The sequence below is a fragment of the Chenopodium quinoa genome, unplaced genomic scaffold, assembly GCF_001683475.1.
Source record: "Chenopodium quinoa cultivar QQ74 unplaced genomic scaffold, ASM168347v1, whole genome shotgun sequence".
NCBI lineage: Eukaryota > Viridiplantae > Streptophyta > Magnoliopsida > Caryophyllales > Amaranthaceae > Chenopodium > Chenopodium quinoa.
In genome coordinates, this window is record NW_018744633.1 from 4,624,909 (window position 1) to 4,644,760 (window position 19,852).

At 33.7% G+C, this 19,852-nt stretch overlaps 3 protein-coding genes across 4 annotated transcripts; 1 reads left to right on the forward strand and 2 right to left on the reverse strand.

Moving 5' to 3' along the window:
• Nucleotides 1-889: 889 nt before the first annotated feature.
• Nucleotides 890-2,410, reverse strand: LOC110701448 (putative pentatricopeptide repeat-containing protein At1g12700, mitochondrial). Its single transcript, XM_021879100.1, has one exon. It carries the CDS (start codon nucleotides 2,408-2,410, stop codon nucleotides 890-892), a length of 1,521 nt encoding a protein of 506 aa, XP_021734792.1.
• A 493-nt stretch (nucleotides 2,411-2,903) lies between these two features.
• LOC110701181 (putative pentatricopeptide repeat-containing protein At1g12700, mitochondrial) lies at nucleotides 2,904-8,139 on the reverse strand. The gene has a single exon (XM_021878770.1). The coding sequence runs from the start codon at nucleotides 7,767-7,769 to the stop codon at nucleotides 5,925-5,927; it is 1,845 nt and encodes a 614-aa protein (XP_021734462.1). The 5' UTR covers nucleotides 7,770-8,139; the 3' UTR covers nucleotides 2,904-5,924.
• Nucleotides 8,140-10,086: 1,947 nt separating this feature from the next.
• LOC110701182 lies at nucleotides 10,087-14,808 on the forward strand. 2 transcript variants are annotated; one of them, XM_021878773.1, is made up of 9 exons: nucleotides 10,087-10,452; nucleotides 10,702-10,871; nucleotides 11,054-11,166; nucleotides 11,670-11,748; nucleotides 12,036-12,064; nucleotides 12,266-12,359; nucleotides 13,439-13,528; nucleotides 13,619-13,808; nucleotides 14,285-14,808. In XM_021878773.1, the coding sequence occupies exons 2-9, from the start codon at nucleotides 10,737-10,739 to the stop codon at nucleotides 14,701-14,703; spliced, it is 1,149 nt and encodes a 382-aa protein (XP_021734465.1). In that variant the 5' UTR covers nucleotides 10,087-10,452; nucleotides 10,702-10,736; the 3' UTR covers nucleotides 14,704-14,808. The 2 variants fall into 2 exon arrangements, with proteins under 2 accessions (XP_021734465.1, XP_021734463.1); XM_021878771.1 differs by having other exon boundaries at nucleotides 10,088-10,452; nucleotides 10,730-10,871.
• The last annotated feature ends 5,044 nt before the right edge of the window (nucleotides 14,809-19,852 follow it).

Here is a 19,852-nt window from a genome sequence, read left to right on the forward strand (position 1 = left end):
AAAAAGGTCAAGAAATACAAAATTGAAGGCTATAATCCATGCTTTTTTAGGAAATTTTGAAGTTTAAGGGTCCGGTGGCGAAAAACCTTGAAACCCTAAGAGACACATCTCGGGGTTATATAATGTCGTTTGAAACAATATATGATCATTATATGTTTTCATAATTTCATAAACGTCCGTGGTAGGCTTAAGTTTATGAAATCACTGCAAGTTGCAAGTTGTGAACGGGTAAAATTACCGTTTAAGGGCATATTCACCGACCCAATTTGACTCTTGCAGAATATTAGGGACCATGGTAAATATTTCGACAATTTTTATTTTCGGGCGAAAAAAAGTCAAAAAATTACAAAATTGAAAGCTAAATCCACGCTTTTTGAGGAAAATTCTAGGTTTCGGCGAAAAAACTTGAAACCCTAAGGGATACATCTCGGGGTTATATAATGTCATTTAAAATCATATATGATCATCATATGTTGTCATAAACATCCGTGGTTGGCTTGAGTTTACGAAATCACTTTAAGTTGTGAACGGGTAAAATGACCGTTTAAGGGGATAATGGATGGTTCCACCGACTCAATTGTACTCCCGGAGTGTATTAGGAATCATGGTAAATATCATGGAAATTTTTAGTTTCGGACGAGAGAAGGTCAAAAAATTATAAAATTGAAGGCTATAGTCCATGCTTTTTGAGGAAATTTCATATTTGAGCTCAAGGCTACAAACAGGTACAGGAATTATATAGAAGAGTTCCTAGCTTCATTAGTACAATACTTCAAAAAGTGATAGAAATATAAATAAGAAACCTAAAGAACAGCCAGCTTTAAGTTAATTTGTAAGTTTTTGAAGTAGGTCCTTTCATGAGTCACTTAAGTTACCGGAAGGCAAAAGGCTAACAAACAACGAAAAAAGTTTCAGCATCAGCTTCAAATCCTTTGCTCAGCATAATGTCGCGATAGTAAAATGCATTTGACATGTCATTATTGTGAATATATCCCCGGATGATTGTATTATAAGTACAACCATTGGGAAAGCTACCATCTTCCTCCATCTTGCTTAGTACTTGAGCAGCTTCACTCATGAGCCCTTCCTTGCATAAGCCTTTAATCATTATAGTGTATGTTCTACAATTAGGTTGCAGACCCTTGGATACAAGATCAGAGAAGAATTTCGCTGCATCTTTTGATTGTCCAGCCTCACACAAGCTGTCCATAAGGATGTTGTAAGTGACAGTATCAGGCTTAATACCTTTATCTTCCATATCTTCGAGTAATGCCACTGCCTCATCAAGCTGTTTACTTTTACATAGGCCATCAAGCAATGAACTGTACGTGACAACATCAGGAGTAACTCCGTGAACTTGCATATCTGTGAACAACTGGCGTGCAAGTGTAAGTCTATTGGCTTTACACAAGCCAACAATAAGAGTGCAATAGGTTACAACGGTCGGTGTTATCCCTTTCTGAAACATATTTTGTAATACAGTAAGAGCCTTGTCAACGTTTTTGAGCTTGACATATCCATTGATCATAGTACTAAAACTTACTAGATCAGGCTCACAACCTTTTTGGGCCATGATATCAAGTATCTTTTTTGCATCTCTCATCTGACCACGCAAACAATAACCATCAAGTAAGGCATTGTAAGTAATGATGTCAGGAGCTACACCTTTGTGAGTCATGAGCTGCATTGTGGCTTGTGCTTCCTCAACATTACCATCTTTACAAAACATGTCAACAAGCATGCTGTAGGTTGCAACATTAGGTGATATGTTGGTCTTTAACATCTCAGTCAACAAATCCTTAGCCTCTTCCCTGCATCCAGAATTGTAGTGGCCTCGAATCAAAGTATTATAGGTGACTACGCCAGGTTGAATGCCCTCGGCTTTCATAGCGGAGAACAAGTCCATAGCTTGTTGTAATAGCCTGTCCTTACATAGACTATCAATAATAGTGTTATATATAACAAGACCAGGCTTACAATGAGAAGCAGACTGCATTTTGGCAAGCAAAGTGAGAGCACTGGCATTGTCACCAATTCTACAAAGGCCTTTGAAAATAGCACCATATGTAGCTACATCGGGTTGGAAGCCAAGCTTAACAATCTTATTCAACAATTGATCAGCTTGAGGGAGCTTATCATTAATGATATAATCATTTGGGGGATAACCAAGTTTAAGGGATTTAGCCATTATAGAAAACCCGAAATCAACGCGGCCTAAATGACAGTAGCAATTAGCAAGAATACCAAAGGAATGCCTCTCAAATTGAATACCAAGTAATTGAAGGTGACTGGAAAGAGAAATAATGGTGGAATGAGGATGAAGGCGTTTCAATTTGGAAATGGAAGTGAATAACTGATTGAAAATGACGATAGAAGTACCGCCATTAAAAGACAGAGCTTTAATCTTCATCTTCTCCAAAGAAGCTGCTGAAATTTCCTGTATAATCCTATGAAGGAAAAACGAATACGAAGTAAGTTTGACTTTGTGAGAATATAGTACTGCTATCTAACAAAAATGTAGAGTGCTACCGCTAGAATATGATTTATATGCATAAATATCTTTAAAACAATAATTGCGTGGTTTCTTAACTTTCAATTTTTTTTTCTTTTAGAAAAAACGTTAGGCCGGCATTAAATCAAATCATTTTTAGCCAAAGCGTTAATGATTTGGGGAAAATGTCCATACAAACAAGCTTTGAGTTTTCGCTTGTATTCCATCTAGCTACTTAATGGGTCATCATGTTAGTAGAGAGTGAGAGACCTTTATTAGTTTATAATAATAATAATTAGTTTATTATTATTATTATTATTATTATTATTATATTTAAATATGTTTTAAAAAATATATTATGAAACTGTAGCTTTCATGGTTAATTTTAGAGGGACTTTTTTCGGATTTCAGATTTTTTTTTTTTTTTTTTTTTTTTTTTTTTTTTTTTTTTTTTGTGTTCAAATAATATCGCCCTTGAAAGAAAAGGACTTTCGATCTCTTTCGAAAGATAGGGTTTTTGGTTTTTTACTAGTGGAAGATGATGGTTGTGATGGTTGCAACAAGGAATGGAAAGACACTCCGCTGGCAATGAGGCGTTATCTTCAAGGGATTCAGCATCATCACAAATTTCACAATCGTGAACTTTTTTTTTTTTTTTTGACAAAATATACTATTAAAGAAAGACAGAATTACAACCTAATACTAACTAAAACAAGAACACTTAACAACCTACACGCACTAGGTACTATTACAGGAAGATCGAAAAGAACCAAAAAAAAAAAAAACAACCGTGAACTTTAAAATCTCTCTTCCCCAAGCTTCCTCCTAGATATAATGGTTGAGTAAGGGGGTAAAAAAAAAGAGAAAACAAGTCAAATCAAAGATTATTTCGCTTCTAATGCGGAGTATTAGAGTAACATTGTGATACTACATCTCAAGGGTTAGTTACCATTCTTATATATCGTTATACTATAGCAACTAGCAAGTAAAAAATACAGTACAAATTTAAGATAGAAGTTTAAGGGAAGAAGAGTTTGAATGAACAGGTTTCCCACTTATATATGATGGTGAATGGGTTATGCATGTTTTCTCTTCAGATTCCTTTTGTTTGATAGAGCTATAGAGGTTGATGTATAGCGAAACAAGTCAACAACCAGCCTGTGAACTAAGTTTTACAGGCACTTGTTATGAAAAATCACATTTTTTTTTTTGAAAGGGTTATGAAAAATCACATTAATACGAAGCATTTGGTACAAAAACATACACAAGCACTCACCAAAAAATTCATCCAACATAATAGAATGACAAAACAAATAACCTAGGGAGCTTGGACCAGATATACAAGTCACAAAATAAAATGCAATCTGCCAAGTACCAAAACTTCATGGACAGGAGTTCAAAATTAACAATAAATAAAGCAACAGCATTGCAAGCCAGAGTATTAGTCATCTGTGGACTGCAATATCATTTCAGGAATTTCAAATCACAAATAAGGAGATTCATGACAACAGTCGATACATTGAAAGCAGAATTCAGATCCAAAAATAAACCATGGTTAACGTCATCTTTTTTTCAAGTCATTTCATGAACTTATTTAGCAGGTCATCCATTGACAGAGGGGAATGAGCATGAAGCATGATACAAAATAGAGTTAGGAAAAATACATGTCCATTAAGTACTACAAAATACCCACTTATGCAACAGAACGACAGAAAGATGACAACTTATGGACAGCCCGGCAATAGATTTGATCTGTATCAATTTAAAAAGTCTCTGAAACTTGATGTTCTCAATCTATATTATCAGATTTCCAACTGCAGAAGACCAAAATTAAAATAACTATCGCATCCTATCATCTGTTACTCACTTATCCTGTAGTTTAAGTCTACTGTCCAAAAATAAAAAAGGGTGAGATAGGCAGATACTCAATGCTCCTATAGTAGATGCTATCTTCTTTTTTCTATAAAAAAAAAATTACCACGCAAATAAAACTTCCAAAACAAAAGATGAGTCAACAAGCTCACATCAGGCTTTAATGAACATAGAAAACAGAAACAGAAACATAAATTGGAAAGCAGAGCATAAATTAACCAAAAGATACAAGAGTAGTATTCAACCAAGCATCAATTCTTAAATTCGAAAACTAAAAAAATGGTACCCACAAATCCAAAATATAAATAAATAAGTTTATGGGAAATTTGTAACTTCACCTACTGCTAAAGTCTCCCATAGGTTTGGAGTTTGGACGTGGGCTTAAAGTCAAGAAATAGCTACCATCTCTTTGTTTTGATGACATCTTCCAAATTACCCTGCAATCTGATACTTTACCCTTTTTTCCTGAAATTTCAAGTGCAGTTAATGACCGAAATTTTAAGTGCAGTAACGACTGAAATTCCAACATCTAAAAACCCCATCTATCCTTCTAGACTGGCAGATACTTTCTCATATCCCTTAATCATAAAACTCCTAACTCATATCCCACAGTCATATAAAACTCTATTGATGTTATGTTCAAACAATTCAAGTTTTCTCAGATATCCACCACAAGGAAATACATGGTATAAGAAAACTGATGAGCTAGAGAATGCAAGCCAAGAGTAAAAAAAACGAAACCCAAAAATAGATCATACAATATAAGTGAGCATCAATACCATGGCATATCCAGCAACCTCAAATATTCCAGCAATCAACTCTTCTCTTGGCTGACAAATCTACTGAAAGTCAGCATTGGAAGGGAGGAAATGCTATACTAAGAATTTAGAGTGGGTATTGCTCCAAGGCCTCTTAACACTTTTCAAAAGAGAGGAGCATAATGGGACAATAGACACATCAGAATAATGTGCATATACAATCTAATTAATTTGTGGATATTGTGTTCCAAAGACTGGTAAATTCAACAATCTTATGATGCTCAGCCACTGCATCTTCATTTACTCGAATCAGGATTTCTAGTTTTTCAGATAGAGTGACAATATGTTCTGTGTTTGTCATCAATGATTCAATGTACATGCTTTCTACAAGTTTTATCAGTCAATACGACCCAAGACATTATATTTGACAGTCTCTGCAGTTCAAGCACACATAAGAACATAAAATGGACCCAACTGTCAATATGGGTGGGTTACAGACTGAAGGCTGAAACACAGAGAAGAAAATCAATGGTGGTCATCCCAGTTACTTGCATACCGCCATAGGCCCATACCCTCTTTATTTACGTTGAAAATCCACTTCTTTTGCTAGTCATAATGCAACTTCAATAAGTATAAGAAATACAAATATAAAAACACATTCAAACATAACTCTAATATCTAATAGATTCTTATGTATAAAGTAACTTGAGAAATAATAAGAAAATTGGACTATAACTGCTTGTCACAATATTATGTGATAGAAAGATAAATAAGATACCTAAAGAAGAACAGCTAGCCTTAAGTTAAGTTGTAAGTTTTTGGAGCAGGTCCTTTGATGAGTCATTTAAGTTACCAGAAGGCAAAAGGCTAACAAACAACGAAAAAGTTTCAGCATCAGCTTCAAATCCTTTGCTCACCATAATGTCGCGATAGTATAATGCATTTGACAAGTCATTATTGTAAATATATCCCCGGATGATTGTATTATAAGTACAACCATTGGAAAAGCTACCATCTTCCTCCATTTTGCTTAACAACTGAGCAGCTTCACTCATGAGCCCTTTCTTGCAGAAGCCTTTAATCATGGTAGTGTATGTTTTACAATCCGGTTGCAGGCCCTTTGACACAAGATCAGAGAAGATTTTTGCTGCATCTCTTAATTTCCCGGCCTCACACAAGCTGTTAATTAGGATATTGTAAGTGACAGTATTAGGCTTAATACCTTTATCATCCATATCTTCAAGTAATGCAATTGCCTCATCAAGTTGTTCCCTTTTACATAGGCCATCAAGCAATGAACTATATGTAACAACATTAGGAGTAATTCCGTGAGCTTGCATATCGGTGAAAAACTGGTGTGCAAGTGTAAATCTATTGGCTTTAGACAAGTCATCAATAAGAGTGCTATAGCTAACAACATTTGGTGTTATCTCTTTCTGAAACATGTTTTCTAATACAGTAAGAGCTTTGTCAATGTTTTTGAGTTTGACATATCCATTGATCATAGTATTCAAACTTACAAGATCAAGCTCACAACCATTTTGGGCCATGCTATCAAGTACCTTCTCAGCATCTTCCATCTGACCACGCAAACAATAGCCATCAAGTAAAGCATTGTAAGTAATGATGTCTGGCGATACACCTTTGTCAGTCATGCGCTGCAGTATGGCTTCTGCTTCCACAACATGCCCATCTTTACAGAACATGTCAACCAGCATGCTATAGGTCTTAACATCTGGTGCTATGTTGCTCTCTAACATCTTAGTCAACAAACCCTTAGCCTCTACCCGGCATCCAGAATTGTAGAAGCCTCGAATCAAGGAGGTATAAGTGACAACATCAGGTTGAATGCCCTCGGTTTTCATACTGGAGAAGAGGTTCATAGCTTGTTGTAATAAACTGTCCTTACAGAGACTATCGATGATAGTACTATATATGACAAGGTCAGGCTTACAATGAGCAGCAGAACGCATTTTGTTAAACAAAGTGAGAGCACTGTCATTGTCGCCGATTCTACAGAGTCCTTTGAAAATAGCACCATAGGTAACAATATTGGGTTGAAACCCAAGCTTAACAATCTTATTCAACAATTGAGCAGCTTGAGGTAGCTTATCATTAATGATATAACCATTAATTAAAGTGCAAAAGGTATAATGATTAGGGGGAAAACCAAGTTTAAGGGATTTAGCCATGAGAGAAAACCCGAAATCGACGCGGCCTAAATGACAGTAGCAATTGGGAAGAATATTCAACGAATGCAAATCAGGTGGAATACCCAGTAATTCAATGTGCCTGGAAAGAGAAATAATGGTGGAATGAGGATAAAGGTGTTTCAATTTGGAAATGGCAGTGAAAAGCTGAGTGAAAACGATGAGAGAAGGAAGAGGACGTAAAGAAGTCAATTGATGGAAGAGAGAGAGTGGAAATTTAAGATCGGAAAACCCTAATTTGCAGTGATGTTTAGCAGAATTGATAATCAAATGACGGTTTTCAGTAGCAGAAAAAGTTTGAAAAGAGGAAAAACATCGGGAATGAAATTGAAAAGATGAATAGCAGAAAGAAAGAAGAGGAAGAAGGGCATAATTACCTTTACCGCCATGAAAGAAGGAAGAAGAAGAAGCAGCAGAAGGTGTACATGTTATCTTCATTCCGAGTTTATCTCTGTGAGTTTGGTATGAAAATCAAAATCTAAGAGGGTAGAGACTAAAGAAGGATCATACTTTCATATCATTGTTCCTCTCTTCTTGACAAGGTGTTCTAGTTCTACTGTTAATGGCTCCGGTTGGTAAGTTTGATGTTTGAATAGAGGTGTCAAGTAGTCAAGTCAGGTGTTTAAAATTTTGATCAATAGGGTTATTTTGTTGTTTTTTTTAAAAAAAAGTAATATGGTGGTTTTGGTCAAAACTTAAATTTTAAATTTAGAGCGTGTTTAGTGCCAGCATTTGAGTAGGTTTTAGGTGGCTTTTAGGGTCTGTTCTCTTCCGTTGAAATTCAGTTCAGTTCAGCTCTTAATTTACGTCTAATGATACTGCTAATGATATAAAACCAAGTTTCATTCTTTTAAGCTCTTATTACAACAACGACGACGACGACAACAACAACAACAACAATAATAATAATAATAATAATAATAATCAATAAGTAATAAATAATAATAATAATAATCATCAATAAATAATAATAATAACAACAATAATAATTGAAATAATAATACTAATAATAATAATCAATAAATAATAATAATAATAACAACAATAATAATAATACTAATAATAATAATCAATAAATAATAATAATAATAAAAATAATAATAATAATGATAATCAATAATTAATAATAATAATAATAATAATAATATGTACATTTGTATATACACATATGTATAGTAATAAATAATCAATAAATAATCAAAGATCACTAATCCGTAGTTAATAATCACTAATCAATAAGTTCAGTTCAGTTCAGTTCAGTTCAGTTCAATTCAGTTCAGTCAATCGGAACAAGCCCTTAGTGGTTTGACTTGGTAAATTCACTACTTAACAAAAAAATGTTAATTTAATCTATAGTATTAAATACTTCCTCGTTTCTTTTTAGTTGGCACGTTTCTTTAGTCACGTTTGTCAATGCACTTATTCAATCAATAATATCTTTAATTAAAGCGCGCCCCTGTTAGTGTAACGTAGGTGTCTTGATAAGCAAAAATTTTAAAAAGTTGATATTTTGAAAGTATATAACGCTACGAATCTAACAAGATCCCACATGACTATATTTTTCATTACGTATAAAGCACAAAATACGGTCCAAGGGAGGTGGATGAATAATGCTAAAGTCAAAACGTGTCAACTTAAAAGAAACGGAGGTAGTATAAAATATTGATTTTCAAATGTAACAGCTCGTCAACCACTACTTTACCGAACACTCATACCTAAATTATCTATCTTCACAGCTAACAACTTGTTGACAACTAAAAGCTTCCTACACAACTGGCAACTACCTTTATAGCTATATTTTGCCTAACACGCCCAATGTACATAAACAAACAATGATAAATTTCATTGATTTCTCATTCGGAAAAAAAAACCCCCAAATTTGTATATTAGTAACATTGTGATGTTCAATTAATTTGAAAAATCTTGCAAAAAAAACCTATTAAACAAATAAGACTGCATTCTCCTCCACATTATATAGGCAAAAGGCTATAAAAATATATACATGGGACATTATAAAAGAGTGTTATGCATCAAATGATTTTATACCGACCTTAGAAATTATATTTAACGTTCTCTTTGGCTATTTGTTCTTTGCTTGTGTTGCTAGGGTTACATAAGAAAAATGTATAAAACACAAATTATAATTTCCCTAAAAAGAGTAAAAACAAATATAATCCAATAAGTATATACAGAGTATATATAATGTAAAAATCAAATGGTTGAAAATGAATGCTATTATTAGAAATTGAGGAAATTCAAAGTATGGATTAACATTGGGAAATTTTATTTGGTATGCGTATATTTTCACTTTTTATCACTGGTAGCCAAAAACTTACATGATTTTCGATAGACATTAGTAGACCTAAAACTCTTACTATTTGTCAAATTTGACTTTTATTTGATTTTTTTTTGCTAACACTTTCATTAAAACTAACTTTTTTTTTGTTTTTGAGGAAAAGTTAGTTTGCTTTACTTTTGTAAATTGTAATTCACCAAATAGTAAATCAAAATTCATCAAAGTGAGAACATTTTGAGGGAAGAAGTTCATACAAACTAACAACGAGCAATTATTTGTAATTTTGTATTTCAAGTAGACATGAGGTGGCAACAGTATTACCTGCTCTCTTAACATGAGAAATATACTCCGCAAATAAAATTGAAATAACAATATAAACATCTAATATCATTGTACACTAGGAAGTAGGAAGACTAGAACTCGACCGTCACCGGCATTATAAACCGCTTTAACAACACCGAGACTCCGAGAGCATCACTCTCCGGTCTACACCCATTCATTTGCATAGCCAAAGCGCACCACTTGCGGTCCATAGCGCAAGGCAGCAGCTCCTACTACAATTTATTAAAAATAAAAAGATCTTTTCAATTTAAAATGAATTAATAATAAAACTTCCATTTTCACTTTTTTTTCTCTCTCCTCTAACACCGGACCACAGAAACCCCAGCCGCCGTTACCACCGTCACTCACTAACCGGAACTGCCATTGGTCGCCGGAGTTTTCTTTTTACCGCCGCGCCTGCCGTCGTCGGCGAGTTGCTTCTTTACCGCTTATTCTCTTTGTTGCTCGCCTAGGTTAATCATCTGCTTCTTCAATATTCCAAAGGTAAACTTCTTTTGCAACTGCTAATTTCTCAATTCATAATTAGATTATCTTCATACTAGTTTCTGTCAATTCAATTTGTACATTAAAGATTACAGCCTTTTCGAGATATTAGGATTTCAACAATTACTTTGCAGAAGAAATCAAATTGTTATTTCAATTAGTTTATACCGTTATACACTCCAATAGTCCAATTACTTCGGTTAGGTATTAGTGTATGTATAATCAATAATCCTTTTTGGTAATTTTTAGGTTAATTTATTGAAAATTGATGGTGTAGAGCTCTAATGGCTGCACAAGTTGAAGACAGAGTGAAGTCTTTCCTGTGTCAATTGCAAGCAGAATCCGGAATTCTTGACCGGATCATTTATAAGAACAAGAATCAGCATCGGCGATGCTCGTATTTTCAGTACCTATTGAAGGTTGATCTTCTAAATGTGTTGCTGTGATTACTAAATGTATTTGTAATTTGCACATACTACTAAATTTTTTATTTTACTGATTTTTTTACTTTTCTGTTATTAACTTATTATTATTGTTGTTCGATTGCTGGACTTTCGCAGTCTAAGGTATCGCATTCCACTGATTCGCTTTGTGTTGCTAGGTAAGGAGGGACCTAAAACTTTTACATTCAGCTCAGTTGGAGGAGCTTTTAGATTCATGTTTCTATGTTATTACTGGAAGAAAAGCTAAACAAAAGGCAAACCTTCTTGAAAGGTAAGGAACTGCGAATAATTTTGCCTATCGAATCCAATATTAAAGAATTGACAAATCTTTTCTTGCTTTTTTCCGAGTTTAATGTCTCCATATATCTAATATTGGAAGTATGCATAATCCTCTATAGAATGAATTGTTTTGTTCGACTTCAGAGGGTGGGGAAGTAGACAAAGATGCCTCATGGTTCATGGAGAGGGTCATGTCTACATAAAGAAATTAGGTTTGACTTTTGAGAGAGTTAAATTAGGGAAATTGCAAATAATATGTTTTATTAGTTTCTACACCATGTTAAATATCATATATCCGGGTATTTGGATTTTCTTTCCTTGTGCTTTTAGAGTCTATGTCATTCTTGCAAATTTGCTATGATCATCTTAAGAGAAAACTGAGTGTACATACTAAGTCATTAAAAATTAATGTGTCTAAGGCTGAGAAAGAAAATTAGTTAGTATAGATAGCCATTTGGTGTATGACATCTACTTGTTCAATTCTTTGTTTGACAGTTTGAAAAGGAGGAAATGCGACGGTGTAAAATTTAATTTCATGGAACGTCTTCATGGGGCAGCACGATTGCTATCTGAGGTGCGAAATATTATGTTTCCTAGTGTTATCATGTCTTGTAAGATGCTTCACTGCTTCTTCTCAAGCAAAATCTCCTCTTTTTTTTTTTTTTTTTTTTTTTTTTTTTTTTTTTTTTGGGTGTGGGTTGTGGACTTGTGGGTGTGTGTTGGGGACTTGGGGGTGGAGGGAGGTGTTTTTGAACTTCAATGAATCTTTGATGTTGAAGAAATTGCTCTATAGCTGACAGCTATTTAAGGATTACTTGCTGATGACTTATTCTTATACTGTAGTAAATTTTGCTGCTGCAGATGGTCGAGCCTATACTGAAGGCAGCTACGTATCCTTTGTGATTTACTTAGATGCAATATCAAATTATCCATTAGATCTTGTCAGCTCACATCTAGATTCCAGAGATTCACTCGTTTGTTCATTTTTCCTGTTTTAGTAGGATCTTGTTGCTATATGATTCACACAATTTATAACTGTTTTTTTAATATCTTTTTTTGGAAACTTCCGTCGTTCCTTGACCTTCTTACAGTGATATATCTACTTTGCTCGCTCGTTCATTTTTCATGGGGTTCTCTGTAATGATTCTTGCTCTGCTGGCTCACCTCAGAGTTTTGATTCAGCAGGTAAGACTGATTTATTGTGCTTTTAATAATTTTTAATATTTCTGCTGAAGCTTGTCTTAATATGTATTAGCCAACTAGCAACTAGTGATTTGCTTAAACATTAAAAAAAAAAAAAGGTTTGTTATAGTTGATTGCTGGATTTTATAGTATTTGTAATATTTTTAAGAGAGCAGAAGGCTGTGTGACTTGTAACCAGATGTCTTTCAACATTTTTCTTCCTGATAAAAGACTTCAAATTTCATGTATTTTTCTCATTTTTCAATGATATAAGAAAAACATGGTTTTTGTGGAAAAAGAAAATCTGGATTACTTAATAGTTGAGCTTGTGAGGCAAAAGATTGAAATTATATTTCATTATATATGAAGTATACTGTTTTTGTTAATATATGTGGAATTTGCAGATATTTTGAATTTTTGATCATCTCACCAAGAAGCACTCAGATGGTAGTATGAACATTAAGTTTAAGAATCTACTTGAGAAACCTGCAACTACTTAGGGGTAAGGTTGAGTATATATCTTAACCCCCTCTATGCTAACTACACCAGCTGTGAGATTTACACTGAGTTGTGTGTCATCGTCATCAATGAAATGCTATAAGCTCTTATTCTACTCCCCCTTACAAAAAGTGCTGTAGATGATATAGGTTCTAATCACTGATTTATATAAATTACCTATTGTTTTAGTATTATTTGTTATCCTTCAAAATTACAAGTTCCTAGGTTGGGGATGCACTTGTATTGTCGTGTGAACATTAGGTGTGTGGAGTCTCTGAAAGGGAACAGATGACACTTTGTTTCCAGGCAAGTACTGCTTTTGTACAACTAGTTCAGCTCTGCTTTGCTAGCTAACTGGTGCTTGCTTGTGGGGATTTCCTAGTGTCTTGGCTATTGGCTGGTTGATCAAAATAGTCTAAATAATTGAGTAAGTTACTATGCTAAGTAGATGAGCTGTTATGAGGGTGGAGGAAGAATAAATTTGTTGGCGGTTTGGATATAGGTTTTAGTTGTACTTAACAATTTAAATTTACTCTTGCAAAAGTAAAAAATCGTAGTATTATTGATTTTTCTACTCAATGCAGATGCTACTGGATGTTGTTTCTGTGTTCAACGAAGTCTCTTCTCTTGCTCAGAATAAACAGTCCATAAAAATAACTCACAATGGAATGGAGGTAACAGTTATCACAGTTTTTTTTTCCTTCCATTTTCTAATATTGTTGCAAACCTTTTGCCTAAATTCAACTCAATGATAATTGAATCAGGTTTTCCGAGAGTATTATCCCACATTGGAGGAGGAAGTTATCGTCTTAGAATGTGTCTGGAAAACTGATAAATTTGTATTGGTAGAAAAATCTGGTAAAGGCAATATATTACATCAAGGTGGGAGCTCAGAAACAGTACAAACTCTGGGAACATCTATAAAGTATCAAAGTATTAATGCTTTTCTTCAAGGTAATATTCCACCCCGCCCTCGGCCTCTGCAATATTCCATTTTCTGATATCCAACATGCTACTCTAATACAATTGCCACTCTTTGAGGCCTTAACGTGTTGGTGTCCACCCCATTCCCTCTCCCTTAACTGGATCTTCCACTCTTTAACGCCGTAACATGCTGGTGTCCACCCCCCCCCCCCCCAATCCTTTCCCCCTGAAGTGGAATCATTTTTTTTACTGAAACTATATTTCAAGGGAAATTATCTTTTTCCAGATTGTTAAGAGATTACAATTTTCTCTGTTTGAGTGCTTGGCCACGCATAGTCCGATAGTCGTTAGAGTGTCCCTATTTTTGTTTGGGTCTGTGGCTCTGTGCCCCTCATTAGCCCAAAAGTTGTTTATTTTGATTCAAGTACAAAGTTATTGTTTCACTTTCAACCTAAGATTTGGCAGCAATGATATTTTGATCCTCTTTTTCTTTCTGCTTGTTTAAGATGATGAATTTAATTCTGAGAAGGCTGATGAAAAGGTTAGTGAAGAGTGTCTCTTAAAGAGAAAAAGAGTTGAATCACCCTCACCCATCTCCAATGATAACATTGACAATGCTGAGCAGATTCAATTGCATTCAGTACTAGAACACGGTTCAGAAAACGAGTTACAACTGACAGAAAGCACCCTGGTGAAAGGCAGTTCTCTTCCTGACTCAGTAACTTCCCTAATTCCAAGCTCATCTATGCCTGATTCTGTATTGAACAAGAGAGTGGCGTTCATATCTGTTAAGAAGAATGCTTCATCAGAATCAGATGCATTCGTATCTCAGGTAAATGACAATAAAAGTAAAAGGCATGATGATGAAGAAAACACTCTTTTTCGTCTGTTTACTGAGGAAGAAACAACAGGAAGTATTTTTTGAAAAACGACCTTAGAGACTTTAGAGTAGCTGAGTATTGACATTGTTTCACAAACTGATGAGGATTATTATGACCTGTTCTAATTTTTGTAAAACCTTTTAGAGTGATGACTGATGTGCCAATTTTTAGGAATAGGCTAGATGATCCAGTCTAAGACATTTCTATGCTAGATCAGAAAATTGAAAGGCTTATATATATATATATATATTGTCACTTCTCAGTAATTTCTTGAAGACTCATTATGCAGTTTAATTTCAAAAATAAAATAAGAATGATCTATTAAGTAATAATGTCCCAACTTTTTTAGATGGATATATGAGAGCAACACTTAGAATAGATAAGTTAAAGAGAGTTCAATCAACATGAAATAATACTACGTATTTTGATATGTTAAAATATAACCGCTTCCTAACAAGTCGGTAAGGTAATATGTTTAGGCTTATCTATATTGTGTTGATAATTGATATGTTTAGGCATCTATTGTCCTGGTACTCTAGTAGACGGCTATGGGTCATATACTCCCCTACGGCCCGCCCCCTTTTTCTGGAGGAGAAATTTTTTAAAAGGGAATATTAGCGAAAATAATCAAAATGATAATTTGTCAAAGAAAACTAATCAAGGAAAATGATATACAAGTTGTTATAGGGTTGAGCAAAACTATTTGAAGATCCGATGTTAATTTCGGATATTGGATACCTATTTAGATATCAATTTTTGAATATTTAGTATCGGATTACGGTTTTTTGATCCATAAGTCCAAAAGTCTTAATAATGATTAGAGTTGTCGATTCGTGTAAACGGGTCGAATTGGGTCGGGTCAATTCAAGTTGGGTCAATTCGGATTAATTCCATAACCTATGCGGGGCAGGTTTGGGTTGGGTCATGCTTGAGTCAGGTCACGTCGAGTCATACTTCTTATCGGGTTTGGGTCGGGTTAAGGTCGGGTTACATTTGGGTCGGGTGAACAATAGGTCGGGTTTAATTCGGGTATTCATGGGTTAAAACGGGTTAGGGTAATTCCCGGGTTCGAGTCGGGTTCGGTTCAAATCAATAATTTGCGGATTAGAATCAGGTCGGGTCATTCTCGGGTTTGAGTCGGGTTCGGTTCAAGTCAATAATTTGCGGGTTAGAATCAGGTCGGGTCATTCTCGGGTTTGAGTCGAGTTCGGTTCAAGTCAATAATTTACGGGTTATAATCAAGTCGGGTCATTCTCGGATTCAAGTTGGAGTTCGGTTCAAGTCAATAATTTGCAGGTTATAATCAGGTTGGGTCATTTCCAAGTCTGGTCATTCTCGGATTCAAGTCGGGTTAGGTTCAAGTCAATAATTTGCAGGTGACAATCAGGTCGGCTCATTTCCAAGTTAGATCATATTCGGGTTCAACTAACTATAAATAGATAATTATCATTTTTATCAAGCTAATTATTTCCTTTGACTATAATATACGAAGTATATGACAATATACTAGGGAACTATAGTCTATAATTTAGGAAGATAATTATTTTCTTTGACCATACAACAAATATATACTATACTAGATGAAGCCCGTGCGATGCACGGTTTGTTTGAAATTTTATAATTTTTTTTTCTTGTATTTATGTGCTAATTTGTTACATATTTGGATAAAATTTCTAATATCAAAAGATAATATTTATATAATTAATTTAAACTTAAAAATATCATTCGTCAATTTTGCTTCTATGGCATTTGAATTAATTAATTCTAAAAGAAATTAATAATCTCTTATTTAATTGGCTACCACTAAAATTTATATTCCTACGTGGCGCAATGAAAAAATTAAATCCTACGCAGCTCTCTAAAAACTCAGGAAAAAACTATATATATATATATATATATATATATATATATATATATATATATATATATATATATATATATATATATATATATATATATATATATATATATATATATATATATATATATATATATATATATATATATATATAAAGCTAAACTTTTAGCCAGGTCACGAAATAGCGACACTTGGCATTCTAACTTTTCGCCAAGTGCCGCGCCACGTTGGATAGATTTAAATAAACCTCATAAGATAAAAAAAAAAAGTTAATTTAGAATTCTATGTGGATATAATTAAATAGAATTTTAGGATTAAATTAGTTTTATTTTCGATAAAATACCAATATTTCAATTGTACAAATTCAATTATAATTTTATTAAAAAAATTATTAGATTATAATTCTTAAAAATTAATAAATTATTTTTTGTATCATAATATTTATTTAGGCAAAGGAAATAGTTCAAAGCGTAAAACATACATTTATAATATATACTAATTGGTTAAAATAATATACTTCACAATCTAGCAAATCGTATAAAGATTAAAAATTTATTTTATAATTCCATAAACAACCCCGGCATCGCACGGGGCGCAAAACTAGGATAGAGTTATATAGAATTCAATTTGTAGGATGAAAAAGTTGATTTAGAATTCTATTTTCAATCAAATTTGGATAGAATTTTAGGATAAATTTGTTAATTTAGAGTTTTATTTTCAATAAAGTACCAATATTTCATATGTACAAATTAAATTATAATTTTATTAAAAAAAATATAACACTCATAAATCATATATAACTAATATATAAAGCTAAACTTTTAGCCAGGTCACGAGACAACGACACTTGGCGTTCTAACTTTTCGCCAAGTGTCGCGCCACGTTGGATAGATTTAAATAGACCTCATAAAATAAAAAAAAGTTAATTTAGAATTCTATTTGGATAGAATTTTAGGATAATATTAGTTTTATTTTCGATAAAATACCAATATTTCAAATGTACAAATTCAATTATAATTCTATTAACAAAATTATTAGATTATAATTCTCAAAAGTTCTCAAATAAATTATTTTAATATATACTAATCGGTTAAAATAATATACTTCACAATCTAGCAAATCTTATAAAGATTAAAAATTTATTCTAAAATTCAATAAACAACCCGGGCATCGCACGGGGCACTAAACTAGTGTGTGTGTGTATATATATATATATATATATATATATATATATCATTCGTTTTGCTTACGTGGCCTTTGAATTAATTAATTCTAAAAGAAATTAATAATCTCTTATTTAATTGGCTACCACTAAAATTTATATTCCTACGTGGCGCAATGAAAAAATTAAATCCTACGTGGCTCTCTAAAAACTCAGGAAAAAACTCCCCTTTATATATATATATTAGATTCAACTCTTAGATTTAAGGATGATGCTCCTTTGTTTTGTTGGACCGACTTAGTCTCCCTCGACAAATGCTTTGATCAACAATAATAAGGTGGTCTAAATTACATTTAAGGTGATTTAAAATCGGGTCAGAAACAATTTGGGTTGAATTTAGGTCGGCTCAATAACAAGTCGTGTTAATTTCGAGTCGGGTTAGTAACAGATCGGGTGGAATTTTTGAGTCGGGTAAGTAATAGGTATATTAAAATTCGGGTAGGGTCAATAACAAGTCGGGTTGAATTTGGGTCAGGTCAATAACAAGTCGAGTTGATTTTGGGTCAGATTAGGAACGGGTCGGGCTGAATTCAGGTCAGGTTAGTAACAAGTCGGGTTAAATTTGGGTTTTGACGGGTTAAAACAAGTTAGGGTCAATTTCGGTTCAAGTCGGGTTCGGTGCAAGTTAATTAAATTGGCCGTTTGTAAACCGGTAAATCGGTGCAAGTTGTAAACCGGTAAATTGGCCGTTTAACAACAAATTGGATGGTTCCACACACCCAATAGGACTCCCGTCGGGTATTAAGGACCATGGTAAACATTTCGGCAATTTTTATTTCTGGGCAAAAAAAATCAAAAAAAATCCAAAATTGAAGGATCCACGATTTTTGAGAAATTTTAGAGGTTTTGGGTCCGGTGTAGAAAAGTCTTGAAATTCTATGGGATACATCTCGAGATCATATAATGCTGTTTGGAACCATATATGATCATTATTTGTTGTCATAAATGTTCGTGGTAAGCTTGAATTAATGAAATCGGTGTAGCTAGTAAAACGGTAAATTGGCCGTTTAACAGCAAATTGGATGGTTCCACACATCCAATTGGACTCCCGGAATGTATTAGGGACAATGGTAAACATTTCGGCAATTTTTATTTCCGGGCGATAAAAGACAAAAATTCCAAAATTGAAGGCTAATATCCACGTTTTTTGAAAATTTTTGGAGGTTTTAGAGACCAGTGTAGAAAAGTCTTGATATTTTAGTGGATATATTTCGAGGTCATATAATTCCGTTTGGAACCATATATGATTATTATATGTTGTCATAAATGTTCGTAGTATGCTTGAGTTGATGAAATCCATGCAATTTGTAGACCTGTAAATTGGTCGTTTAAAGGCAAATTGGATGGTTTCACCAAGCCAATTGGACTCCCGAAGGATATTAGGAACAATGGTAAACGTTTCGGCAATTTTTATTTTCGGGCAAAAAAAGTCGAAAAATTCCAAAATTGAAGGCTAATATCCACGCTTTTTGAGAAATTTGAAGGTTTCGAGGATCGGTGTCGAAAAGTCTTAAAATTCTAGGGGATACATCTCTGGGTCATGTAATTCCGTTTGGTACCATATATGATCATTATTTGATGTCATAAATGCTCGTGGTTGGCTTGAGTTAATTAAATCGGTGCAAGTTGTAAACTAGTAAATTGGTCGTTTAAAGGCAAATTGGATGGTTCCACCCAGCCAATGGGACTCCCAGACGGTATTAAGGGTCATGGTAAATATTTCGGCAATTTTTATTTACGAGCGAAAAAAGTCAAAAATTACAAAATTGAAGGCTAATATCCACGCTTTTTGAGAAGTTTTGGAGGATTCGAGGCCCGATGTCGAAAAGTCTTGAAATTCTGGAGGATACTACTCGGGGTCATATAATGTCGTTTGGTCATATATATATATATAGATGATAATCATATGTTGTCATAGATGTTCGTGGTAGACTTGAGTTAATGAAATCGGTGTAACTTGTAAACCGGTAAATTAGTCGTCAAATTGGATGTGCTTTTTGAGAAATTTTGGAGGATTCGAGGCCCGATGTCGAAAAGTCTTGAAATTCTGGAGGATACTACTCGGGGTCATATAATGTCGTTTGGTCATATATATATATATATAGATGATAAT